The sequence below is a fragment of the Parus major genome, chromosome 1A (genome assembly GCF_001522545.3).
Source record: "Parus major isolate Abel chromosome 1A, Parus_major1.1, whole genome shotgun sequence".
In the NCBI taxonomy this organism is placed as follows: domain Eukaryota; kingdom Metazoa; phylum Chordata; class Aves; order Passeriformes; family Paridae; genus Parus; species Parus major.
The window spans coordinates 14,555,048-14,582,777 of NC_031773.1; the positions used below are offsets into that span (position 1 = coordinate 14,555,048).

A 27,730-nucleotide genomic window follows, 5' to 3' on the forward strand; every position below is an offset into this window, starting at 1 on the left:
TGGAAAATGTTTGGCAAGGAGAAAAGTCCACAATCTTTTTTTTCTAGTGAAAAACACGGGCTTTCTTCGTTGAGGTCGCAGTCGTGCACAGGGAAAGGGTGGAGTAGAAGAAGAGGATTTTTGGTGCTTTTGTTTGTCTTGGTTGTTTATTGTTTGTATATCTGATTATTCAGAAATATAGTGGCCTCAGCTGAAGTTTTCCACCGATACAGTTCTGAACATCCCAGCATTTGGTATGGCAGCTGAAGCTTATGACATTTCACAAGCAGAGTGATGCATAAATAATCTGAAATAGTTTGTGTGAGCTGTCACTGACATACTTTGCAAATTGTGAGCTACAATCTTGCAGAAAACAAAAATAACAGAAAGTTTTGCAACAACTCTTACCAGCAGCCTGTGACTTATGCAGCGCACCTTGTTATTATCATTGTTGTGAACTACTTTTACAAGGACCAAATAGACAATGCTTCTGCATAAGTCACTGTTTCTTCATTGTGGATGAGAATAGCAAGGGCTTATGAAATGTTTTGTGTATTTTAATGGGAAGGAAGTGGAAGGAGATGAAAATTATTTAACTTGGTTTTTTAACAGCTCTTCAGGGTAAGAAGCTATGCATACCTGAAAGATAGGTTTTTAGACTAGGCTAAGAGAATACCTGCTTGTTTTTGTGTGTATGAGGTTGGAATGTGCTTTCAATGGAAGTACACACATATTCAGGTTGCATTGAACAGTAGGAAAGGTGTTAATAGCCTTGAATGTCTTAAAACAGTGTTTGAAGAACTAGAGGTGGGTTGCTTGTGAACTTGGAGTTAGCCTGTGGGAAAATTGCTTTGAATATATCTGAGAACAGGTGACTGCCCCTGTTGTGTCCAGCAGTTCTGATCTGCATCCAGTTTTTTGAGGGCATCTGTTGATTCACACACATTTTGACCTGCAGCTGTGTTCAGGGCCTAATATGCACAAACAAAAAATGTTTATTTAAGGGAAACGTCCTTCAGTGCCAAGGTTCCCTTAACTTTTGTGTTACACTTGCAGCTAAATACCTTAATAACATTTGGGTGCTGTTCCGTGGGGCAGCACTGAATAGACACTGTCTCAGAGTATGCTAGTTGCTTTTGAGTGGTACATGTGCCTGGTCATGAACAGCTCTAATGTTCATTAATATTGATGCTTCCCTAACCTCAGTATATTAAAAAAAAAAGAGAGAAGCAAAAAAAGGCAGTTTGTGTTTGTCTCCTCCACTGTCTGAGGTTACTCTTAGCTGTTTTAAACAGCCTGTGCTTTAAATGGCTGCAATCTCTGGCTGCATGAAGATGACCTAGCTTCATGTTGGGGATGTGTTGGTGTTACCAGTTACACCCTTTTTCTGGGTGAAAAGTGTGGTCCAAGAGGAGTTAATGCAGCTTGTGTTCTTAGGTTCAGGCTGCGGTTAGGAAGCCCACGTAGGAACACAGTGTTATTCTGAGGATTGTTTATGATTTTCAGCCTTTTAAATCATCTCTGGCATGAAGAGTGGTTCAGAAACTCTGAAAGATAATTTCTTCCCTCCGTCAGTGGTCTTGATGAACTGGATGGTTCAACATGACCTGGTTTTGGAATTGAACTTCCCAGTAGGTGTGCAAGCCCAAACAATGAATTCTGAGCTTCCTGTCGTGGATCTGTCTGAAGTGGCTAATTATAACCTGATTCACAGGTGCAGTAATGAGCTGTCATTAACCTGATGATTCGTAAAGGTCAGGTTCTTCATGGGGAAGAAGTAACAGGCAGATGGCAAGTAAGACACTGCCAAAAAAATGAGACAAAAGCACCAAGAAGGGCCAAAGCCAACTGTCATGTGCTCCTGATGGGGCCCAGTAAGGCTCTGTACAGAACTACTTCTTGATGACATTCTTTTTGATTTTTTGCCTAAGAAACATGGGGAGTAATAATGCTGTGATGTTTCTGGAAATACATCCCAGCATGTGAAAGGAGGACCCAGGCTGAAGGCTCTGGCAGCTGTCAGTGGTGGGATCTCGTCTTGGCTCTGTCACAAGAGCTGTTCTGGTGTGACACCACCCCAGTCAGAGCCTCCACACAGCTGGAATGGGTTGAGTAGCTGGCTCCTGCCTGCTTGTGGCTGTCCACCTCTTTTCCACAGAAATATGTCTTCAGCTTCAATGAAACACAGTTCCAATGACAGATTTCAGATGAAAGTGTTCAACTCTATGGTGTAGCCATCTGATGTGTGGCTGATAGAGGAAAACAAGACACCACTGTATAATAGTCGATGCAAATTTGATCATGTTTATTGCTGTCTGATTTTTGAGAGCTGGAAATGGAGGAGTGCAAGGGTGTAGGAGAAGAAGCAAAGATAGGAGGAGTTTTTAGTTGAGGGACCCGTGGTGCATATAGAAACTGGGGGAGAATGGCACAGGAACCAAATAGCGAAAGAAAATAAACTGATGATAAAGGTGGCTTTTGAAAGGAAGAGTTGCTGCAAATACAGAAGCCATGGGGAAAAGTCCTGACTAGCCATGAAAACAAGTGTCTTTCAAAGCAAAAAACATTGAATGCAGCTCATCAACACCAATAAATGTCAAGCTGTAATTCATAAATCAGTAAATTACTTCTAAATGTTCTTTTTAGAAGTGAACAAGGATGTGGAAAGCTCATTAAGGATGGGGAATGCTTAGGAAGGAAGGGAAGTAACAAGTTCCATAGTTTCTCCGTCATATTCATTGATGTATGGTAATGTTGGGACAGCACACAATAGTAATGACCTTTTCCATGTGCAGACAGTACGGTGGCATCTTCTTCTAATGTCCTTTCTAGAGGAACAGCAGGAGAGAGGACTGTATGTCTGTCTGTATTGCTGCAATTGGTCCAGTGCAGTGGGATCCCTCTTCTTGCTCTTCATTTGCTGACCATGTTTCACTTGATTCCCTTCCTGAGGAGCAAAAGATGAAAGGAACATTTGAAAGTACTTACATTGCCTGATAAATAAGTGATCCATGAAATTGCTCAACTGACACTTCTTTGTTTCAAGAAGTAATCTTTTCAATCATACAGCTCCCTGTCAAGTAAAGCTTGCTGTGGCTGGTGTTTTGTTGTCAAAGCTCCTGCTTCATTAGAAAAATCTTTCTGTATGATATCTGCATGGATGACTGAAGACTTTGGGACTGAAGCCTGAAGTATTCACAAGATAGGTTTGGCAGTTGGAGGCTGTGTACAAATGTAATTTGAAGCTTTGCACATGTACAGAATGCCAAAATCATTTGTGTTTTAAAAAATCTGTTCACTTTTAATGGATGAGAATATTCTTGACTCATTTTGAAAGGTGAGACCAATGATGCCTTCTGCTTGACATATTTTTAGAACATTTTTGTTGCAGTTTTTCAGGCTATTTCAGTTTTTCAAGGTACTTTTCAAATTGGTTGTGATCTGTATATATTGAGAGCTTACAACATAACATTTTAAGTCATTCTTAACACCTGTTCCTCTTGTGAAGTTGAGTGGTGTTTGACCCTAGTGGCGATGGCAGAATTCAAGACTTGTGCATTAAATTGTGGTTTTGCTCTACTGTGATGGTTATCAGGTTGTGATATGGAATCCCTTTTAATTTATTGCTGTGGGAAAAGTCATGGCTCTGAAGAGTTTTCCTGGCAGGCACTGCAATGAATATACCACACAAAGGCATAAATAATGCAAGAAATTTGATAGTACATTGTTGAGCAGTTTTAAGATGAAATTGAGCTGTTGGCGACAGGAATGGCTAAACCCCACCTCTCCTCACAATGGATGGTATTTCCCAGGATTCTAAGTCCAATGAATATTTTGAGTCTTGTGAGAGGGCACAAGCTGGTTTTTCTCTTGTCATGATTGTATAATCTCAGCTGTGGAAACCATGGAGGTTCTGATGCTTCCTTTACCTAAAAGGGAATAAATTCTTCCTTGGTAACATTTCACATTGTTTCTGTTTTCTTTGTAGGGCAGAAGAGGTGCCTGCAGCTCAGCAACCTGCAAAGCCACAGGCACAAGCCAACGGAACAGGTGAGCTTGGTCAGACCTCTAACAGCCCTTCAATTCATTTGGATTTTTTTCTTTATTTTTGATCCTTAGAAGATCAAATCTTGCTTCTGAAGGGGCTGAATATGAATGACAATTCAAGCAACTTCTCTCTCTGTACATTATTCTGTATTTACTTTTTGTAGTTGAGTTTGCATACCTGAGCAAGGAATTTGTTGTGTATTGTAAGGCTTTTAGGTATGTAATGAAACCTGTTGGCTCATCTCATCATTCTTGCATGCCTTGCTGATCCTTGACTTACCAGAAAGCAGGTGTAATACATAGAAAAAATGTTCTGTTTTGTTCTAAGTTGCAGAAGTTCTGTTATGCCACTAACCATATTACTACTTCCTTCCTCTAAAAGAAGAGACATTCTGGAGAAGGAGTAAGCTTAAGAGTTAAAATTTTTGACACCTACATTGTTACCTACATTTCTCAAGCTGATGCTTGTTATGAATTCAATAATGTACCAATATCTGAAAGAAGTAAGGCAGTAGTCAAAGTCTGAATCTTTCAGTACATTTTTACTTTCCTTCCTACAGCTTGTAATCAAACCATAGGCTTTTAAATATGTAGACTAAATCTGAAATTCTCCCTCCTGTACTTCCGTAGTGTCAATGCTTTCTGTTATGTGAAGCTGACAATTTTTTCTCTTGTCAAAATTTCTTTCTCAGTACTTTCTGAAGTATTAGCATGTGGGAAGCTACTTCATATTTTTATTCTCAAATGGAAGTGTTGTCTCAGCTGTAAACAATCACTAGATTCGTTGTTTTTCTAGATTTCATTGTAAATCATTAATAAATAATTTGATTATATTTTCTGAGCACCAGTGGCTTTTTCTCAGGAGCTTAAATGCATCATTTTGGCTGTTGTAATCTTCCATGCCTCTGTTTAATTATATATTAATGTCATGGAGTTCTGTACTAAATTTGGTCCTGGAGTAATTATGACCAGTATCCTCTTTGTGACATTGCTGTATTGAGCTATGTTTCCAAATAGTGTGCCTGTTCCTTCTAGACCGCTGTTTTGTGAGTTACAGGTGATTGTTGAGTCCTCACTTGCTGTGCCTTAAGGCTTTTACCCTGATGTTATTTCCATGCACCTCTATATTACGTTATATTTTTCCACTGAAACTGACATACAGAAAGTGTGCATCACTTCATTACTTTGCTGTGTAAGACTTCCCAGGTAGTATTATGACTGTATATTCCATATATAGAATGTGCCATGTGCAACATAATTTCTGAAGGCTGACTTTAGAAAAAATGAAACTACATGTTTGTTTTTTTTATAGCTTTCACAATCTTTGTTAAAGTTTTTTTAAAAAATCCTTATCTACACATACAATCTTTATAAACTATCAGTGGCTGGAAAGTGGAAGTAAAAACACCTCTAGCAGAATCTTGCTTATGTTTCCACCTCCCTTTCCTGTCAAATCCCTGTGGCTGCAAGGTGGTTTTTGAGCTCTGTGCTCAGGTGTGTTTTGCTTTGCACTTGCTTTTCTCAAGGTGGCCCTTCAGCACAACAGAGAGCTGATATTTACGTCAGTCTTTTCTTTGCAGAAATCTCTTAACCAGAAAATGTTTTTACTCTGTTTGCTAAAAGTTATTCTTTGTTAGGATGTTTTACTCTTTGGGTAATAATATGCTTCCATGCTGTCCTAAGGAGCAATGCAGGAGTCACCTTTAGTCTTATTTTACCAATTTAACGTGGCTGGGGGTCTTGTGCAATGGCATAAATAAATTGCAGGTTTCCACGGAGTGTTGGTGAAGGATGAGGAGGCTGTACAAAGTGTGCTTCCAAACCAAGCATGGTGTGTGGGAACAGGAGCTGGCATTGGATAAAGATGTCTTCTAGCATTATCCTGATCTTTATTGCTTCTCTTTTATAGATAAGAGTAGTCACACAGTCTCTTCAAGACTCCAAAAGTGGTTTTTTGACAAATTTGGGGAGTATGTTGAGGACTTCAGATTTCAGCCAGAAGAGAATACAGTGGAAACAGAAGAGCCACTTAGTGCTAGAAGGTAAATCCCTAACGTCCTTGTGTGAAACTGTTGGTGCCTTTACAAGTTGTTTTTTTTTCTCACTTTTTTTTTTTTTAAACAATCTTTTGTATGGTTTGAATGAGTGTTTCAATAACAAATAGTAGCATCAAAAGTGCAGAACTACCTCTAAAGTTTTGTGACTGCTTTGGAGAAAGGCTAAGATTTTATGTGCTGTCTGAAGTAAAATAAGAGCTGTATTATTTACCAGATTTTGTCACATGCCTCCCAGAAACTGTGAACAAAGTCTTAGATAGGCTGGAGAGCTTTTAAACTTCAGTTTTCAGTCTGATGCAAGGTAGACCGTATAAGTTACTAGAAACACATTTTGTAACAGGCAAGAGTGAAGCTTTATGCACATACAGTTGATAACTGTGAAGAGTATTTCAGGGATCAAATGTACACAAGTGTGCACTAGTTGTCTATTTAACAAGTTGCTTTTATCTATTATTTTTCAGGTTGACTGAAAATATGAGAAGATTAAGTAAGTACTTAGCAGTATTTCATTTGTTGTATTTCTTCTAGTTTCATTTCGGAGAATACTTGTGACTTGTCGTCAGTGGTCTACATGCATTGCCTTCAGAATACCTTTTAAACAGCAATATTAAACTTCAGCTTTGTGTGGTTCTTAACTTCCAGTAGGTTAGCCACAAAATCTAGATGCCTGTTATCTGAGGAGCCAGCTCTCCAGAACGTTGTCACCAGTGATTTCCAAGTCTTGATCTTCTCTCTGGGCTTGGTGTAGTCTACTGGAGAAGAGCAGGTGGAAGCAGCACTTGAGTCCATGAGCTCTTCCAGTGCCTTGGGTGTGCCCTTCCACTTACTTCATCTGCTGCTTTGGTTGTGCTGCTGATGGTTAATGAAATCTAGTGCTAATTGCTTAATTACTGCACACAAGAATTGTGTTTAGGATAGCTGAGTCTCAAGCCAAACAAATTAGGACAAGTCAGAGGCTCTCTTAAAGAAAAACTTGAAAAGTTGTGAGTTCTACTGCAAAAGAGAGTGAGAGCTTCTGAGGCTCTCTCTGCAGGAGGTGTTGTCAGTCTTCTCATCAGGAAAGGCAAAACTGGTGTGTGGTCCAGCAGAGAAAGCAAAAGTGGTTTGCAGCAGCCCTCTCTGGTTTCCTTGTGTTCCCTAGCTAGTTTCCCCAAGTAGTGAGAGAGTGTAGAGGAAGAGAGTAAAAGGTAAGAGAGTTTTAGGGAGCTGAGGAAGAGCTCCTCTTGCTCTTGCTGGCTTGGTGCACCTGGCTCTGGGCCTCTCCCAGCACAGGTCAGGCTCCCATGCAGTGACAACAGGACCAAGGGTCTGCATAGGTGGGAGAGACTTCTTGAGGGAATCATGTGCTGGGTAGCTTGGCTTAGGAAGAGTAAGCGGCAGTGCTAGCAATGGCTAGAGTCCTGCAGAGATACAGCCAAGAGATCTTGCCTGGCTTTAATTAGCTGGTAAAGCAGCAGCAAGGGAGGGAAGGGCTCTGGATGTTGTCTACCTAGACTATAGTAAAGCCTTTGATGCTGTTTCACACAGCATTCTCCTGAAGAAAGTGGCTGATCATGGCTTGGACAGGTGTATGCTTTGCTGGGTAAAAAACTGGCTGATGGCCAGTCCCAGAGAGTGGTGGGAGATGGAACATCCACCTGGTCTCAAGTGGTGTTCCCTGAGCTCAGTATTGGGGTCTGCCCTGTTCAATATCTTCATCAATGATCAGGGCAGCAGGATGGAGTGCTCCCTGTCAGTTTGCACATGACACTAAGTTGGATAGGAGTGTTGATCTAATGGTGGACAGGAGGGCTCTGCATGGTTTAGTGGTGGATTTGGCAATGCTGGGTTAATAGTTAAACCCAATGATGATCCTAAGGGTCTTTTCCCACCTAAATAATTCTGTGATTCTAAGTTGTTCCTTGGTGGCTTGTACTTGAGTGAGGTTAATGTACATTATTTTACAGTGAGACAAACTGACTTGTACAGTGGTGTTTGTTGTAATAAGAATGTGGCTGAGAACAAGCTGCTTTTAGCAGCCAGGGTACCCCTGTAAAGGATGCTGATTTTTTTCCCTTTGTCTATACTTAAGAGTTTAGACATAATCTTTGTCTTGGGTAACACTTTAGTTTTTGGAAATGCATTCTTTAATTGTTCAGTTACATTGGTGGGTTTAATTTTTATTTCATTTGGATGGGCCTTTTTATCATTACATATTGTGAATATTCCTACAGTTTTCTAACTTGATTGCTTGTAATTTACAAGTCATTTAACCACTGCCAGCTAATTCTAACATTTTTTTTTCTCAACTTCCATTTAGAGAGAGGTGCCAAACCTGTTACAAATTTTGTGAAGAATCTTTCTGCCTTACTAGACTGGTATTCTATCTACACTTCTGCTATTGCCTTTATTGTAAGTTATCCTACTCCTCCAGGAGTAGTAAGAACTTGAAAAAAATGCATTATTTGCTAAAATTTTTTGAAACTGCCATATCTGCGTAGGGGTTGTGCTACAGTTCAAATCAAATCAAATGGTATAATTTCATTTGACACCAAATACCAGTAGTGGTCACTTCCACTATATATAAAACCAGTTAAATTGTGTTTCCTGAGTCTCTTGTTGCATAGTTTTGTAACTGTTAAAATAACTTAGAACTGTCTCAGTATTGTTCACTCTTGTTTCTCATCTCCCAGTCCTGGTAATTCAATGGTTACTTCAGCCTCTGTGAAGTTTCTTTTTGACTAGGGCTGAACTGCTGATAGTGGTTACATTTTGATGAGAAGCTATTGTCCCCATAAGGGCTCTTTGCCATTTGTTAGGATCATGCTGATGAGAGGCAAAATGCCTTGATTTCAGTAGGATTCAATGTACAAACATCAGGTCTGTGAGTTAAGTTCAAGCATTTCTAAGCTGTCTTAATGAGGTTTGGATGCTGCAAAAAGCCATAACTAGTGGAGTTTTGATTTGTTTTCCTTCCTCCTATTGCTAATTAAATTATCTAAATTCTTTTGGTTGTGGTTTATGTAAAATTAATTTCTGTCAAAGGAATTACCAATAGTTGTGTGGTGAAAATGTAACACCTTTTTCCTAAATAGTACCTCCCTGTAAGTTATGGACCTTATGCTATTTTGCATGGCACAGTGGAAGGAATATTGAGGAGGAGACTTCCCTCCCAGTGCTCTCTGTCTGTCCCTTTTCCATATCTGCTGATTTTTCTGTTGCCTCATCTGATAAGCCCATTTTTCAGATAAAAGCTGAAAGAACAAACTTGAACTGGTTTTTTTTTTGAAAGCTCTGGGACCTGGGAGCCAGAGCAATGTTTCACTTTGGGTTTATCAGTGAAAACCCTAGTGTCTCTCACAGAGAGACTCTAGTCTCTGTTTTCAGAAGCTGGGAACAGAATACCTTTTGAAGTTCTTTGTGTTTGTACTTTTTACATAAAATAAAACCTGTTTTCCTGCAATCTTTTTAGTCTTGTAAAAGACTTGGAATTTAATTGACCTGAAATAATAGAGTAAGAGTTTATCCTGTTGGCCAGTATGGAGCTAATTGCTATAACTCCTCTTCTATAGCATGGCTTCTGCTATATGGTGCCATTGCTGACCATACCATGGTCATGCAGCAGATTCATGGACTTGGGGGTTTATATCTTTTTTTTTTTTTTTTTTTTTTTTTTAAAACTCCTACCCCTTCAAGTAATTGTAGTGCTGAAAATACTCAATACTCTCTCTGAGGCAGCTGAGAACTAGTTAAGCGTCATCTCTGGAGGTTTGGTTTATTCTTAGTTTTGATTTTGCCTTTCTGAGTGCAGGGCCATTGTCAATCATGGAGTGGCTAAAATCTATTAATTTTTTAAAAATATGAATTGCATGATCCTGAGCCCAACAGCACAGTGGGAAGTGGTATTTAATGTAACTCACTGTACCCCAGTTTGTAATCCGCATCTCTCTCTGTTTGTTTTTTCTTCTTAATCTGCAGATTTACATCAATGCTGTATGGCATGGCTGGGCCATTCCTATGTTCTTATTTTTAGCAATTTTGAGGTTATCCCTAAATTACCTCATAGCCAGGTACTTGCATAAATACTAGCTTACTCGCTTAAGTAATGCTTTGTTTGAAAGATGTTTTGTTATTCTTGCACTAGGTTGTGAACTGCTACCTTTTCTAATACTGTGAGTTACATTTAACACAGTGAAATTCAAACTCCAATATCCTTAGTGTCATTGCTCAGTTTCTATAATCTTTCACAGTTATTGGGAATTATCTTTGTGTCCTGTGGCTTGGGTTATCATAAACAATGTTGCATGCTCTCAGACAAATCACTCAGCACACTAAAATTCTAATATTTCTAATTCTGTGATATTTAGAGTAATTGAAGAACATCACCTTCATTATCAAAGCTTGCTGTTTTTCCAAGCAGAGGATGTTCACCTAGGCCTAAAATGGCAGTTTTGCCTTTTTCCAGAGCTCTTGACCTACTTTATCCAAAGTATCTTCCATTTGTAAATTTAATCTCTTATAAAAATTAAGTCTGAGGTTTTTTTTAATGGACCTTAAAATGGTATAGAGGATCTTAATGTTCATATTGTAAAATAATTTTCTGACTTCTTAAATGATACTCTCTGTTCAACATTGTATTCCCTGGAAATTGCTGATAGCAAATAGGCTTCTGAATAAATTGATGTAAATTTCTTTTCATGAAAAAATAAGAGAAAAATATTCCTAATCCTTTACTCCATGGACACCATTAATTTTTGTTGTAAAACCCACAAGCAGTGATTCTGTTTAATATCTACTTAACTAATATTTTTAAGCTGGCTGTTTTTGGTCACTGGTACTTCTGTTATGTTGTTGGTTCTTCGTCAATTTGGGATTATATTATTTACTTTTAAGCCATAAGTGCTTATTGCAAAAAACTACTTTTTAACCTTTTACAAATAATCCATGTTGATGGATGGAGTTCTTGCTCTCTTTAATATATCCATAATTTCTAGGGGTTGGAGAATACAGTGGAGCATTGTGCCTGAAGTTTCTGAACACATGGTAGGTCTTTGATCAGCTTCACCTGTACACCTGCAAAAAAATTGCATCTTTAAACCTTCCTCTGTGTTTGTGTGGGTACTTGGAAAGGAAGGAAGAGCAAGCTGCAAGTGAAGACACTACATATTTTTTCTTTCCCTTGTAATTTAAAAATCTTTATTAACAGCACTCTTAGGTTCAGATGCTTCACCCTAAAATATTCCAAACTTAAAACACATTTCTGAAATGAATTTTAATTTATCAGCTTGATAAATTGAATTTTAATTTATCAGGAACAAATTAGGTCCTGTGGGATCTTCAAGAAGTCTTGCATTCTGTTTTCTTTAAGAATATCAAGTCCATCTATTAGTTTAGCGTTCCCAACCCCATCACTGGGTCCATGTCCCTAATTGTCATGTAAATACTTCCAGGGATAGTGACTCCACTTCCCTGGGTAGCCTGTTTCAAGGCTTGACAGCCCTTTTAATGAACATATTTTTCTGAATAGCCAATTTACATCTCCCCTGGCAAAGTGAGGCCATTTCCTCTTGATCTGTCACTTGTTACCTGGGAGAGAAGACTGACCCCCACCTCATTACAGCCTCCTTTCAGATAGCTGTAGAGAATTATAAAGTCTCCCCTGAGCCCTCCAAAGCATTGAAAACTAAAAATAAGCAGCAATGAAAGACATAAAAAGTAGATCTGAAACAAGGGAGGAAAATGGTAAGTGTAGGGACTATTAAAAGGGAGATGAGTATTACCAAGAATGTTGAGGAGTCACCTTGTTCTGACAAGTTTTATAAAATACGTTTTATCTGAGCTGCAAATCAATGAATTTTCTCTTTCTTGTCTAAGGAGCAGCCAAAAGAGGATCTGACCGTGTCTGAAAAGTTTCAGCTTGTTCTAGACGTGGCTCAGAAGGCGCAGGTAATGTGCTGCTCTCGGCTGCCTCCTTCAAAACAAGGGGGGTCAAAGGAGCTTGTTATACAGCATATGAAAACAAATGCTTAAAGAAGAAATACTTTCCTTGCAAAGGGAACTTTACCTATGAGCAGTGGAGATCTCGGTAAGATTCTTAGAGCTTCTGAAATGGCATGATGCTTCAGAGAATGGGTTGAGGTTCTCTGACTACAGCTCTGAGCAAGCTCCAGAGAGAAGCAGAAGCAACTTCTCATAGTTTTCTACCTTATATATGCATATAAGCTTCTGTTAATGCAGATTGGGTTGTGAATCTTAAAAATGTACTGGACTGTGGATCCTCATGCCAAATCTGCTAGTCATAAAACTGATGTAGGAGACTCTGTTCCTTTAAGATTTAGCTGAAGGCTGTGGTCTGTTTAGCTGTGTTAATTCAACAGTTTGCTCTGCATCTCTAAAATAGCATGTTTTAAAGAACTCCACCCCCTCCAAGCCTTGAAATCTGCTGATGTTAGAGAGGCTGAAGGAAGGTTTTTCTCCCAGCTCCATAAATTGGATGAGGTAGCAGCTGAGTGACTGCACCATCCAGTTGAACTGCAGCCTTGTGCCATGCCTAATGATATGTTGCTGTCAAAAGGGGTTTAACCTTCCTTTGCTGACTGTGAATGCTCAGCTCCTTCCCTCTGCTGGGGTGGTGCATATGTTTATATGAACACCTTTGGAAATTTATTCGGAAGGTGAAATTTTCAGGTGCTCTGACAGTAAGGATTGGTGCAAGAATATGGCCTGAGTCCTGAGCAGGGGTCAGTTGCATCATCATTTGTTGGAATTACTTGAAATCTGCAGTCTCCAATGGTTTATTACAAAACCTGATAATGGTCTGTTTCCAAGAAGCTAATAGCCCTTTTGATGAACTCAGTTGCCACTTCCTGAAATTTCAGCAAAGTGTGTGAAGAAACCTTCCATTTTGTTACCTACTAACAGAAGCTCTTTACTCTTAGATTGAGAGCTTAATTTAAAATATTTGCAGTAATGTGAGTGCTTTTCCAGTTATGACAGTGGGATCAAATAATTTCATCAGTTACTATGATCAATCACAAGTTACAGAACAAGGTTAAATGAGATGGAAGTCACCAAGTATTGATATTCTGTTCTATATTTACTCAGTTGTGAAGTATATAAATGGCTAAAAATTAGTTTTTAAAAAAAATTGCTTCTGGGAATTGCTTACCAACAAAGTCAGAAAGCTATTTGTTTTCATTGTGTAGATAAAAAAACCCAAGACAATGCAGGAATTGGTTTTAATTCTTTTCCTTCTTATACAGAACCTTTTTGGCAAGATGGCAGATATACTGGAAAAATTTAAAAAGTAAGTTATCTGATGTGAGATTTTCTTCCCTTTTAAAACAAGACTTGCCAATATGTGTAACACTAATAATAAAATTTTTCTTTGTTCTTTTTCAGCTTGTTCATGTGGGTCCAGCCAGAAATAACGCAGAAGCTCTACATTGCTCTATGGGCAGCTTTTATTGCATCCTGCTTTTTGCCCTACAGGATTCTTGGGCTTGCATTGGGTAAACACAATAAATAATTTACCTGTTACAGTCTAGACTTAATGGTTAAAACCTACATGATCTTTAGAGGGAGAATTTTAGAGTTTAAGAGAGAAAACCTGCATTAATAAATCATGCAATGTTTTAAAAGTATTTCCATTGTGCTTAGCATCATTTGTCATGACCATTTTGAAAACCATCTCAGTGTATAATACAAAAAGACTGGATAATGCTTTTGCTTATCTTGAGGAGGAGAAATCTATGAGGAGCTGTTAGCAGAACTTCTCAGACTGTCAGCTGTAAGACTTCTAGAAAATCCTGTATGTTGAGGGTTTTTTGCTCATACATCCGTGTAAATGAAATAAGTGGCATGACACAGGAGACACGAAAGTGACAATGTAGGAAAAAAAAGAGTAAGTGGGATTCCTGGTAAAACTTGGACAATGTACTGGACAACGTGAACAGACTACTGTGGGTCTGTTACAGAAACTCAGTCTCAAGAGGGAATTGAGAAAAGGGTTCTCACTACATCATGAGACTGTTTTTGCTGAGGTATGAAGCCCTGTACTGTGAACCAAGAACTTCAATTTTTTTTCATTGAAGTAATGATATAATCAAATGAGTGTTACTTTTAGTGGCACTTGCCAAACTACCATAGCACTGAACTTCAAATTTGGTTAGCTTGAACATAAATGTAGGTTTGCTTTACACAGCAGTTGAATTTAGACATGTGAGGAGTAATTGTTTTACTCTGACTCTTGGGAGATCTGGATTGCACTCAATAAAGTTTTGAGAGGGTATTTTAAGCCCATTTTGAGTGGCAGAATGCAATGAAATAACTTGTATAAGATTAGAGTTGGGACTGGGAGACAGAGTTTTATGTAGTACGTGAGAGCCCTCTGTTGCCATTAAAATTCTTGCAGGAGCTGCATAGTTGAATGGTCTGGTGTGTTTTTGGTTTTGGTAGTCTGTCATGTTTTCAGAATGCTTCTGGTAATAAGGAACATATGTTTGAATTATTCAAATGTTCTTCTGCATAATAGTGGCTATGTAAATGTTTAAAAGAACTGAGGATGGGAAGGAAAGAAGAGTAAAATAGTAAACACAGGAGAATGGTTTTAACACTGTGACTAAACGTACAGAATTCGGTTTCATTTGTGAGCTTTCAAAAATATGATCAAAACAGTGATGTTCTTAATGCCTCTTAAGCATTCAAACTGAAGTGACCTTTTTTTCAGGACTCTATGCTGGAATCAAGTTTTTCCTTATTGATTTTATCTTCAAACGATGCCCCAGACTAAGAGCTAAGTATGATACTCCTTATATCATCTGGATAAGCCTCCTGACAGATCCTCAGCTCAAAGAAAGATCTAATGCTACAGTGTCAAGACGGGTAAGGGTAATGAATCTTTTTGTCCCTGTGTTCTCTGCCTCTGAAAATCAGATCCCTTTCTCCCTTTTCCTTTTCTTCAGAGCACATTAAAGAGATGGTTAAATCCTTACAATCTATGTTAGTTAATTGCATTTTTTTTATTATTTTCAAGATCCACAGTTCTTCTATGGATTCTGTTTCTTGTATGAAAGGAATCAGTTATCAAAAATGTGTATGTTTGTATAGATACACTGTGAATCATGAAGCTAAACACACAAATATAACACCATACATATTCATACCAATTTCTTTAACATACATTCTGTGTAATTCTGTTGTCAAATACAGTCTTTTTGTATCCACTTTCTCTATTGTTAGGCATTCTTTTTCAGTGGAAATTCATATACTTAGGTAAATTGAAATACAATTAAAAAATAGATAAAGGCTTGAGTATAATATGCAGCTTACTAGTAGGATGATAATTAACAAGGGTAGTTTACATATTTAGACATTGTTTCATGGTGATTTGTATTAGGTGACCTTTTAGTATAGTGGTGATAAATGACTTCATGTTTGTACTCTCAACAGTACATTTTCTTTTTGTTAAAGTGTCACAGTTAAATCTCAAAGTATTTCATTTTGTGCATCTTGGTAAATTGTTTTGGGGCCTGACATGGTAACTGAGTCAGGATTTTCCATATGCCTGGATTTGTCAATTTTTATTAGTTTAAAAATTAAAGTAGTTGTAGTAGATCTTGAATCTAATCCCATTTTAGCATTTGCTTAATGCCTTAGCACAATATCTAATTGCATTCGTGGAGTTTCTGAGTGCTGTCTGAAAGGCACAGTAGAGCAGTGATTCAGCCTGACTATACAACTGGAGAGCAAAAGGGATAAGCACATGAACCCTCATTGTTAAGAAGAAATCTGGGGCTTGGGGGCTGGTGGAGCAGAGGGTGGTAAAATAACTGCAGCACAAGTGAGTGTTTAAGAAGGAAGTAGACAAGGACAGTCTATTTACAGAAAGTGAGTCTTCTGTTCCTGTTTTCCATGGAATGAGATGGGTTAATAAACACTTGGATGAAGCCATCCATGGCCTGTATTTCTATTGGTTCCAGAAGATGATCTTAAAAGCTTCTGTGCTTCTCACACTTACAGGTTATCCTTCACATACTGTGGTAGTTGTGACATCATCTTGCTTGTCTCTCTAATCTGCCTTAGAGGTGGGAAGATTCTGAATTGCTGAACTTGAGTCCATAAACTTAGAGAGTAATTATTCCTTTTGGCTTTTCTTCATGGCTTTAGTTCTGCAAGTAGAGACAGGGTTTTTGTACTACCAGGCCTGGCTCAATGGCCTTGGTTTCCCTTCCTGGAAAGGATGTACAGGACTGCATTACCTGCTTCCAAATGTCTTTGAGAACATTAACTTGATCTCAGTAATTTTAGAGAAACTTTCTTACCTCTTGAGAGACTTCTGCAGACCTCATAGTATGAAAAATAGATTTTTGTACCAAAAGGTAAAAACCAAAGAGAGTTTTTCATTTTTTTCATAGAAAAGGCAGAGCCCAAAAGCATGTAGTGCCAGCATGTGTGCATTTGCTTTGGCTTCTATCATTAAACAGCATACAAGACAGAGTAAACTTAGACACAATGCAATATTAATTGCCTGTATCACCACTCTGACCTTGTGTCCTTAGAGAACAGTCTTAACAACAGTATCTGGTAGATAAAGGTTGTAAGTCAAAAGCTGATGACAGATCAAGTGAAAAGGAATACCTTACCTCCAGGTTGTTGGTGATGATTTTAGACAATCAGGACTCATCCACCATTACAAATCCAACCACTTCCAGTTAGATTTAAGGTTTATTAAAATGCTCTTCTCTTAGTAATTGGCCATTGGGTGTCTCAAGCCCGAGTGGTAAGAGGAAACATTTGCATGGGTTAGGCAGGACTAGAAGTGAGGGCAGAACTACTTACATTTTCAGCCACCAGATGGGTAATGGTACTGAAATTTAAACTCCATTTTTTTAAATCTCTTTATATAGCAAGTAGGTAGGAAGCAGTGTAGCAGAGAGCAGAAATAGTCCTTATTCCAGTACAAAAAGCATTAGACCTCTTGCTCTGATCATTTTTATGATTTAGACCATGGCACTTCACCTGATGGTGAGCATGTGCAGCCAAATAGCTTGTCTAAGAAGGCCTTCAGAAAATTCTTTTCATCTTTAGTTGCACACAGATTGTTGAATAAGCTATTATTTTCCTTGGTCCCAGGGACTCAGCACCACACAAGTGAGGCAATATTAGTTACCATCAGCAATTTGCTTTCCGTATTAACTAACTTTATTTTTTTTCCCCTGAGGCATCATTGTCTTCGAGGTACCCTGAATAGACAAATGGCAAATGCCCTCTGCCGTGCTTGTTTTGTCAGTCTGCTTTCTAGTTAGCAGTTGCAGTTCACATGTTTTCATTGCTTTGGATTCCTTTTCTTAAATCCTCTGAAGTGTTGAGTGCTGCCAATTTAGTGCAAAGTAACTAAACAAGCAGCTGAAGGCTGGTTTGCCTTCAGAAGCATTGGGCCTCTACAGGAGAAGAGCTTAGTCCTGAGCTTCCACGTTGTCAATTTGTCTCCTGCTGAGCTGCAGTGCATGGTAGGGCTAGGAGCAGAGCTGCCAGTGCCTGCTTTTGGAATCACGTGGTGCCCCACCAAGATGAAAATGAAAGTGCAGGAGAGCTTTCCAAGAGAACCTGCCTGCTGTCCTTCCAGAAGCAAGGCTTGTTGCCAGGGCAGTCTCCAGTGCTTAAGGAGCTCTGTTTAAAAGTAGATTTTACTCCAGTACTTCAGTTTCAGGAGCTCTCTACTACCTTTTTTCCCTCCCAGGGATGCTGACAACCATTCAGATTTTGTTTTATGTGTCAACACTCTCAAAAGTGCAACTTCAAAGCACAGGAAAGATCAATGGTTCTGATGCAATCTGAATAAATTGAACTGGTGTGCTCTAACCACTCATAACTTTTTTAATTGCATTCATTGTGTGTAGTGTCTTGGTTTGTGAGCAAGATCATGCAGTGCCACTCGGTTCATGTTTTATTCTGTGTATTATACTGTTAAATAGATTTCACTTTCTTTTCTTTTGTCACTGTCACATTTGTGTTGTTTGTTTCTTTTCCTGCTAGCTGTCAGGGCATGAAAAGGTATGGATCATAGCGTGGAAAACTTCCTTTCATTTTCAGCATTTGTATTCATAATGAGCTTATGCAGCTCTGTGTGGCTTTTTTTTTTTTTCTCTTTTTTCTTTCTAAACTTCTTTTGTGCAGTAATACTTTGTTTATCTCTTGAAGACAAGCCAAGTGCTGATAATATATTGTCTGTTAGTAGTCCCACTAGTTACAATCATTGGAGCTGTTTGCAGAGACTTAGCTGTATCTAATGAGACATAGCCTTTACTGTAGAAAAATGGTATTTTAAGATAGGTGCATTTAGCACCAAGTGCTTCACCTCAGCAAAGTGTGTCCATCAAAGGGCAGCACTTTGAAAGGTTATGTTCAGCCTTAGAGGCTGTGCTCTAGCAGCAGCAGCATAGTGAAGTAGTAAATTTATGTAAGTAGTTAATGAAAATTATTGCATTATAGATTTTTTTTTTTTCCAAAAGAATAGTTAGCGAAATGATTTTTGAGATTGTAGCTTGAATGTTGCTGCTCAGATTTTGGAATTGTGTTTCTTTTTCTGCAGCTTCAAACAACAGCCTCCAGGAGTTACATGGGCTCAAGTGCCCCAACTGGAATAAGCAAAGATGAAGACACAAGTCGTTTTCATACCACCAAGAGAGGAAATTTCCATGAAGTTTTTAACCTGTCTGAGAATGAACGTCCTTTGCCAGGTATGATGCCACAGGAAGGATACATTAGTAGAATATTCTGTAAAAAGCCAGGGACAGTTTAAAGTTGAATTCCTTTTCTCTGCACTGTGTAGGTGTAAGCTTTTGATTTAAAAATCTTGCTTTAAATTAGGATGAATGGAGATGGTCTCTTTCATTCCATATCCTTGCAGCTCTTTGAAAGAGTGCACAGCCTGGTGTGCCTTTTGTAGTTATGCAAATCCAACAGTCAAGTTAAGGGAATAATTGTGTGGGTGGTTTTTATTTTGTGTTTTTTTCAAAATGAGTGTTAAAACAGATGTTATGATGTCTAGAACACCTGATATAGGCTTTTCTTTGTAAGCACTTTTAGTTTAAGGTATCTAAATTTTAATATTCAGTGTTTTCTATTGTATAAGGAGACTGTTGGGGATAGTGCCAGTCTCTCTTTCTTTTTCTTAAAGCAAGATTTCTTGTTATGACTTTTTCAGTGTGTGAAAATGGCTGGCGCTGTTGCTTGATTAACAGAGATCGGAAGATGCCTACAGACTACATCAGGAACGGAGTTCTCTATGTCACAGAAAAGTGAGTCATTGCACTTCACACATTTCCTAGGAGGGAAATTCAAGACATTAAAGTCTTTGAATCTAAAAAGGATCTTTTAAGAGTGATTTGAAGCAAAAATGCCATTTCAAGGTGCTTTGCAACATCAAGGAAGCATCATAGGAGAGGGAGAGCTGAACCTGATGTGTGGCTATACTAATCATTTAGCAGATGAGATTTTGCCTTGGAAAGACTTGCATAGGAATGCAAAATAGCTCTAAATAGACAGTTGTTAGTAGCTGCAGTTCTTGATGTGGATAACATACTAACTTATAGATACTAGAAAAGAAACCTAAAACCTAAGTATACTTCAAAAATTGTGACCAACAGCTTTTTGACAGATATTCTCAGTTTAGGGTTTTTTTTTAGCAAGCTAATGTATAGGCTTCCTTGAAATGACAGCAAAAAAGAGGAAAACTGAAAATTAAGCATTGGTTTCAAATTTTTATGGGTGAGTGGTTGTTTGTTTGGTTTTTTTTTATTTCCTTACCTCCCAGCCTCCCAGGACTGAATAACTGTGGTCATTACTGTTTGGGTCTTGCACTGAAGTTCCTTTGGAGTGTAATGAAAGGAAATAAAGCTCATCTGTATGCAGTGTCACCTAGTGATGGAGGCCACTCTCCAGTGTTTAGAAATCTGAGCTTTTGTCTGGAGCACTGTAACATGAAACTAACACAGTGTTTCTCATTAATCTTCTTTTAGGATAGTGAAAGATGTATAAGCCTTTTGAGATTTGGTATTCAACTGTTTAAGGATATATGTCCCTTGTGTGTCTTTAAAATGCTTGTCAGGTTTGACCATTCAGTGCAGTAATATAAATACAAGAATTTTTGTGTGTGTATGCATATTGTATGTTCTGGGCTTTCAGACACACCAGCTAGTTGCTAGAATTTTTAAATGTTTGTGCTAAATTAGAAGCCATAACTGAACTGAATGTCTTTCTTTTATTTTGGAAGTTATTTTAACCTGTGAAATTTCCAACTTCAGAAGAGACAAGAGAATATTTGAGAAATTTATTTTAAAGCACTGTATCAAAATGAGCATTTTCTTTTATTGTTTCCAGTTACTTGTGCTTTGAAAGCTCAAAATCCGGCTCATCAAAAAGAAATAAAGTTATAAAGCTGTCAGACATAACAGATATCCAGAAGGTATGTCTGGTTGGTGGTGTAAATAGGGGAGAAAACTGCTTTTCTGTTCAGCTAGTCATGTGTTGCATTTGTGCTTTTGTTATCTTGAAAAAGCATACCATTATTTGTATAAGTGAAGTGTAGTTCTTTGATTATGAATGTTCCCTAGAACTGCTTTTTTGGACTCAGCACAAGCAAACTTGCTATGAGCATGAAGACAAACCAGTTTACTAACCCCTTACACTCCTTAAGGAGGTCTGTTGATAGCAGGAATTGTGTATTGCTAACTTCAGTTTGGGTTGGATATTGATAGATGCACCATCTCAAAAGTAGGTGACTCAGAGGGAGGCAGGATTGTGGTCAGTGGAGAAAGGTAGATCATGAGAACAGCCAGAGACGGGTGGGCTGGAGTTTCATCTAGTGGGGACCTATCAGTAAGAGCAAGAAGTGGAAGGTTGGAAGCATAGCAAGGGCAATGTTGTCCTTCCTCTGATTGAGGTTTATCAGCCTGTGGTTACTAAAGGCTTTACTGATGCCTTTCTCACTCTCTATGGCCTTTAACATCACTTTTTGTTACCCTTTCTGAACTTGTCCTCATCTTGAGCACAGACACCCCTGATTTCTGCTGTATCCTGTATCACAGATAAATCATCTTGAGCAAAGAAACACCTCAGCCTGGTGTTTACTACTGCATAAATACCTCCAGATTTTCAAATTAATTCCTTCTATTTCTATGACATGTCTATAAAGCAGACAGCTTACGCTCAAATTGAACATTCCTAGTGGAATTAATAATTCATATTAATGGATTTCAAACATCATACTTCAAGTAATGCTGGTTTGTTGTTCAGGAGGCCTTTACTGCCATAAAGTTTCTTTTGCATCTGTGTAGTGTTTTTAATGAAGATGAGACAGGGATCATGCAGCCAAGCATAAAAATGTACTGCGCTTGGTTTTATTTGGAGGTGGGAGACCCAGCTCTGACTGGAATGTCTCTTCCTCCCTGTGAATACTCCCAAGTTCAGCCAACTGTATTCCTTTTTATCTTTATGGACTTTCTAAATAATCAAGCAAGCAGTCCATGTGTGACACTGGGTGCTATGGTTTAGTTGATGGGGTGGTGTTTGGTCAAAGGTGGAAGCTCTTTTTCAACCTTAATGATGCAATGAGTCTGTTTTCTATCTAATGTTGAAAAAGCAGCCTTTTCTGGTCTGTTTGCTGTTCCTCTGAAGTGTGGATGGATGTCACCTGTAGGGGAGTTCTGGGTGATGCCCACAGGCCGATCTCACAAGTGCATCTCACAGCCTGCAGCTGCCCGCGGCACGGCAGGGTCAGATCCCGAGTGCCGGAGCAGGACTGATGCTCTCTTTGGGGCTGGGCTGGTTCCTGCAGGTTGGGCATTGCTGCAGCTCTGGGAGGAAGTGGAGAGAACAGTCCTGGCTGTCTGAGTGAGACTGTACCCAGCGAGTCCAGGAGAATGAGGCTCCAGAGAATGGCAGATGGCTTCATCCTGGTTTTTAAGGTCTTTTTGTTGTGGCTGGGAGGAAATGCCAGTGATAAATTGTGTAACCTCTGCAGCATCTTTTGCAGTTGTTCAGTACAGAAGATATCTTAAGTCTTTGTGTTTTGTTTTTTAGTATAAAGTGCTCTCTGTTCTCCCAGGATCAGGGATGGGTATTGCTGTATCAACACCATCTACACAGAAAGTAAGTAGCTTGCTGTATCTGTATTGCTGTGTTGGATTTCTTACCCTTCTTTTCCTCCTCTGGTTAGCACCAGCATAAAGGCTTTTTTATCCCCTTATGCCAGTGGCTGGCTTTTTTTCATTTAAAAAAAAAATCACTTGTCTATTATTCAGTATGTTTGTCTTCAGAATTTTAATGAATTAAATATTCAGCTTGTTCTACTGCCTCTGAAGTGCTTTACTCTTAACACTCAGAAAGATTTTCCCCAGCATCCTACATCAGGAGCATGCAGTCTGCTATGCAGTCCAGAACAAAAAGCTGTTGGCTTGAGAGTATCCATAGGCGGGGAGGCTTTGAGGTGGGAGGGCCTGACCCTCAGATGAAGTTTTTAAGGAAAATACACAACATACTGAAGGATGTAATAGAGAAAAGGAATATTTTGTCTTTATCAGTGCATTTGTAGTATAATTAATCTGTTCCTAGTGACTTGACAAAAATATACCTAGAGGAAATTCTTTTTCTTTGTGGACTGACATGATGTGGTTTTTTTCTTTTATTTAGCCTTTGGTGTTTGGTGCCATGGTACACAGAGATGAAGCTTTTGAGACAATTTTCAACCAATATGTGAAAATAACATCTGCATCACCCAGCAGTGAAAGCTAGTGTCTTATCCTGGAAGAGTTAAAGGAAACTTTCTTATTGTATGACTTGGTAGTGAAAAAAAATGAACATCCTCATCTATTTTGCAATAATTTTTCTTGTCTGGTGGTTTATATTCTATCTGTTACATAAACCAAGTGTATTTTATATATGCCTTCATGTTTGTTTTTAAGGTTTTTGTAAAAAAAAGACAAAAAACCAAATGAAAACAGTGAAAGTGCTATCATCACTATTAGCCTTGCACATTAAGCACTTTTAATGTTTATTTACTGACATTAAAAGCTGGAAAGATGCTCGGAGACCTGACTTTGTAATAGATTGATCCCTTTATCTCCACTGATGTCACTAGGGATACATTTATCCCTTTATCTTAGTTGTTTTTCCCTGAGATGTGAGAATGATAATTGCAGAAGCCTCCTTCTTCAGCTTGGAGTTTTTACTTGTGTCCTTTATTAAAACTGATGGCAACATCAAGGAAGTATTAGCTTCTTAGTATTTCCATATGTACAACTGCATTTAAAATAACTCCTCCTTGCTAATTTTTTAATTGCAGAAGGATGTTTTACTGGTTTGGTTAACTTCACTTTTTCCTGCATAGAGATGTTTAAATTACTTGTACAGTGAATTGGAGGAGAAAGTTTGTAACTATATCTTCCTTTCCTCATTAACCAAAGTAAGAGGAAGGAAGGCAGGCAGATACTTTTTATAAAAGAGGGCACCAAAATATTGTTCCTAAAATGTTAGGCATCTTAGAATTCTATTTCTATAGGTACTTGTCCTAGAAGGGCTCAGCTGTTGTACATGTTGCATGTACAAGGTGTTTGTATGTTAATGCATTACAGACTTGAAGGCTTTTTGTGCTGGGGAGGTTGGAATGATTAAGTTTTATTCGGATGTGACCTTTTTTAATTTGGCTCTTGAGTTAACTTGTGATAAAAAAATCCTATAATACAGCAACTGAAAGCACTAGTTTCTCTCAGAGCATAATTTGAGGAGCATTGGTGTGCTTCTGTCTTCCCCCTTGCAGAATTAAATTTTAGTAACAAATAAGCCCAACTGCCAGGTAAAACAGGAAGGCTGCACTCCTCTAAACTCTCTCAGGCCTGTCTAGCAGCAAAGCACATATTGACCTTTGTCTTTAATATTAGAAAGCTTTTATACTCTATATAATAGCACCCATCTGAGAGGTTTAGAATTTTATTTGCATTTTCATGAAAGCACAGTAGGAGTTATGCCAAGCCTTCCAGAGTGTCTTTTCCTTTGCTATTGTCTTTTGACTCAAGTAGTATGGATGTCTCCAGACATTATATGAACAGCCCTAAAAAAAGCAATGGAGATGCCAGTTCTTATGTAAAAATGGAACTTAATACCATGGGGTTTTTTTCCTCTGTTTTTTAAACAGGAATTTCCTTTCTTTGTAAGGAAAGGGGTAAAATGAAGGAGGGAGAGGGGTAGCAAACACCAAATGGTGTTTAACTGTTAGCACAGTTTTAAACTGAAGTGTGTCAGTAAATGCAGGAGGAATGAAGAAGGTGGAGGTCAAACTGTACAAACTTTATTTTAGTCTGGCTGTGAAGAGGTGTAGGATATGAGAATGTAAAACAAATTTTATATGAAGAAGTATTGTTGAATACCATAATTTGGTTGAGTATTGTAAAGTGAAACACTAATGGGGTGTGCCCTGGGTGGAAATGTAAGCAAGAACAGGGGAGAAACCACTGTAATGGCTAAAATGCAATTTTCAAGTTCTCACTTTAGAGTAGCACTTGAGCATGTCTGTACATGACCTGAAAAATGGGTGTATTTCAAACACCACCTTTGGTATGCTGTAACTCAGGGCCTGGAAACTTCAAATCTAAGTGAAGCTGGTGGGAAGTCCATTTTGCCACTGTTTAAAGTGGATGTAGGTTGACAGTTTATGGTTTCATAACTTTACACGTTCAGGTTATATGTTTAAGTAAAAAAACCTTGATCTTAAATCTTTTTCATCAAAACTACTTTAAAATCAGTAAATATCTTTTTTGTAATTGCTACATATTACAATTTGGCTTTTCTTTCTAGAATCTTCCTTGAATAGCAAGTGTGGCTAAGAAATAGGCATTAAAATGGCTTAATGTTATATAAATCTTAATCAGATTCATTCATTTTGTCTTAAGAGAAAAATCCCTTGGGTGTGTTTTAAGGTTATCCTTTTTTTTTTTTTTGAAGAAACAGAAAACTATATTTTTTACAGAGAGCATGCTCTTTTTCTTATTTTTGTATCATTTTTTCAAGTGTAATTTATACCTTCACTCTGATCATAACAGCAGTTTCAGTAGGAAATCAGTTGACTTGCACTTATTACCTCCTCCGCCTCCCACCCTTCACTGGTTGACCCTCGTGTACAGGGTTGTCCTAGATTCTGGTTCCTGCAGGAGCTATAGGATCTATACTGATGGTGCCAGGACAATTAACCCATACCCAGGCTTTGGAGAGGGAGAAAATATATCATTATCCTTTTCCCAGACTGAAATGCCTCGTGTACAATATAATCTTAAAATTTATTTTCTGAACAAAGAAATTAGAAATGTCTTATAAAATCTAATGTGCTGAAGTTTGAAATGAATCCACACTTTAACAGTGTGAACTTTAAAGTTAGCAATCCTTAAAGCAGCAAACCTAGTGCAAACTGCAATGCAACATTGGTTCTAATGTAGAGAAAACAGACTGGATTTTTTTTTTTTTTTTAATAGAGTTGTAATATAATTGACAGACATCTGTGTACATATTTTGCAAATTTCACTTTACATTGGGTTGTCCGGTTTCCCTGCTGCACAGCTGCTCCCACGGTGTCCATGACTTCAGAGACTGAAGGTAACACTGAAGTGTGTTTACTCACACTTTTTCACCTGCTGCACCCTCTCAGGTCTGGAGGGCAGGAGGGGATGGGCAGTGAGTGAATGTATACTTGACTTGTTTAATTACCCTGAAGCTCTCACCTGAAATTCCAATCTACTACTTAGTTTTGCAGTACAGCCTGGTGCACTTGAGAAACAGGCTGGGTCGGAACACTTAATGTAAAGTGCTTCTAAATAGCTGAAAGTGATGTCCTTGTCATTCTGTCTGGTTGCTGTTTATATTTGCAATTCTGTTCATGTCTGTGGATGTCCGGATCATTCACGCGTAATTGGATTTAACTTCTTTAGAAGTTCCTTGGTTAGTTTGAGTCCCTTTTAAAGACAATAAAAAAAGGGAGATGAAAACTGACTAATTCTTTATCACTGACCATTTAAATTCAAAAGCAAAACAAGCTGAAATATGAAATCATGCCTTTCTGTGCACTGTAGCTTTTGTGAGGCAAGATTGAGTGAAACAAGCTATTTATTGGTAGCAACATCACACAGGATGCCAGCAGCAAAACTCTACCCTCATTCTGCAGACAAAGAGAAAAGGAGTTTTACCCGACTGTGAAGAGATGAAAGGATGTACCTGTTTTTTGGCTACTGAAACCTGTTTGAAAACATTGGTAGTTTTTATTGAACTCTGTACATTTTGGCAGATGTTTAATTTCTACTAATCATTGAAATATAATGGATGTTAAAATTTTTATGTCTGAAGTTTGAGTCTATATTTTGAAATTGTAAATAATTCATTATCAGTGTAACTTTTGTTTGACAGAAGACTTATACTGTATGAATAATTGAAATAATGAAATTATTTGCCCTGTACGTTTTTTAAGAAAATCTTGTTTGTTTAAAAAGTCTTGTATAAATTATAATTTTTATTTAAATAAACCTAAAAATGCTTTGTGCTAATGCTTCTTGCAAACTTCAATTATTTATCTATCAAAACTACAGCTGATTTCTTGGAATGAAGTGAGTTAGTGCTTTCTGGCAGATTCACAGCCACAGGTCCATGTCTGGGGGGAAGTGGGTGGGTGTCATTGCTTCTGAAGCCCAAGGAACTTGAATTTCATTTTGAATAATTCCATTACTTTATTGGAGAGTGTATGTGTGATTTTGGTTAGGTCTTTTCTGTGAGTACATCAGTCACTTTGTCATTACATGGTTAATTTAATGCACAAAAAAAGCAAGCAGTGATTTCTAAGATGCCGCTGCAGGAGGACATGGATGGCACAAGACTATTGGGAGGAGTACAAAGTGCTGTCAGCCAGAGCTCCACACCAGTGCTGCAGGTGGGCACTGCAGGTCAGGATAAGGAGCTCAGGTCTCTTCTCCATCCCCAGGGTGTGTGGGAGATGTGCCCAGCAGCAGCATTCCCTAATCAGGAGCAGCTGTTGTGCAGCCCCCGTGTCACCTCAGCTCTCTGGTCACACCAGGTGTGCCTGTGTGTCACTGTTCCCCTGCTGGGGGTGCATGGCCAGGCTCCCTCATTGCTGCTGTGTTCCAGGGAAGCTGTCCCGCTGTTCCTCTGCCCTGTGCTCGCTTCCGCAGCATTCTCAGCCCCTTGTCTGCCCGTAGGAATGTAATCCTGGAACTGAGCTGCCTGCTCATCTAACCCAGACCCGTTTGTTTGTCTCTACAGTGCTCCTTTCTGTTTGGCTCAGCTGAAATGGATCAGTCTGGGACAGATCCTCCACACGGGAATGCGTGCTGCTTTCCTTATTTCAATATTTAGTTTTCTCCTGGTGGCAGCAGTGCAGCTGGTGATTTAATGGTGTTTTATGCTGGTATTTAAGTGTTCTGACAATACTTAACTTGTTCAGAGAATACTTAACTTCCCTCTTGTACTGCTTTAATGTGTTTTTTGTTAAATATTTGTACAAGATGAGTTGCACCTGCAGCAGTACTCAGAGAGGTTGGATTCAATCCCACCTGCCTGAAGCCTTGTTGAATGAAAACGTGGAGCCTGGAAGTCTGGCTTTGGCTATAGACTCC

The 27,730-nt window shown here is 38.5% G+C and overlaps 1 protein-coding gene across 2 annotated transcripts in view; it reads left to right on the forward strand.

The window, feature by feature from the left end:
- The window catches only part of GRAMD4 (GRAM domain containing 4), a 75,653-nt gene extending 49,006 nt beyond the window's left edge, over window positions 1–26,647 (forward strand). For both annotated transcript variants that reach the window (XM_015628985.1, XM_015628984.3), the window contains exons 5-19: window positions 3,968–4,029; window positions 5,936–6,068; window positions 6,545–6,570; window positions 8,383–8,474; window positions 10,041–10,132; window positions 11,057–11,105; window positions 11,937–12,008; window positions 13,325–13,368; window positions 13,464–13,573; window positions 14,791–14,945; window positions 18,655–18,802; window positions 19,270–19,363; window positions 20,445–20,529; window positions 22,146–22,214; window positions 22,755–26,647. In XM_015628985.1, the coding sequence (XP_015484471.1) occupies window positions 3,968–4,029; window positions 5,936–6,068; window positions 6,545–6,570; window positions 8,383–8,474; window positions 10,041–10,132; window positions 11,057–11,105; window positions 11,937–12,008; window positions 13,325–13,368; window positions 13,464–13,573; window positions 14,791–14,945; window positions 18,655–18,802; window positions 19,270–19,363; window positions 20,445–20,529; window positions 22,146–22,214; window positions 22,755–22,856 (1,333 nt within the window). In that variant the 3' untranslated portion in view covers window positions 22,857–26,647. The remainder of the gene's footprint in view (window positions 1–3,967; window positions 4,030–5,935; window positions 6,069–6,544; window positions 6,571–8,382; window positions 8,475–10,040; window positions 10,133–11,056; window positions 11,106–11,936; window positions 12,009–13,324; window positions 13,369–13,463; window positions 13,574–14,790; window positions 14,946–18,654; window positions 18,803–19,269; window positions 19,364–20,444; window positions 20,530–22,145; window positions 22,215–22,754) is intronic.
- The last annotated feature ends 1,083 nt before the right edge of the window (window positions 26,648–27,730 follow it).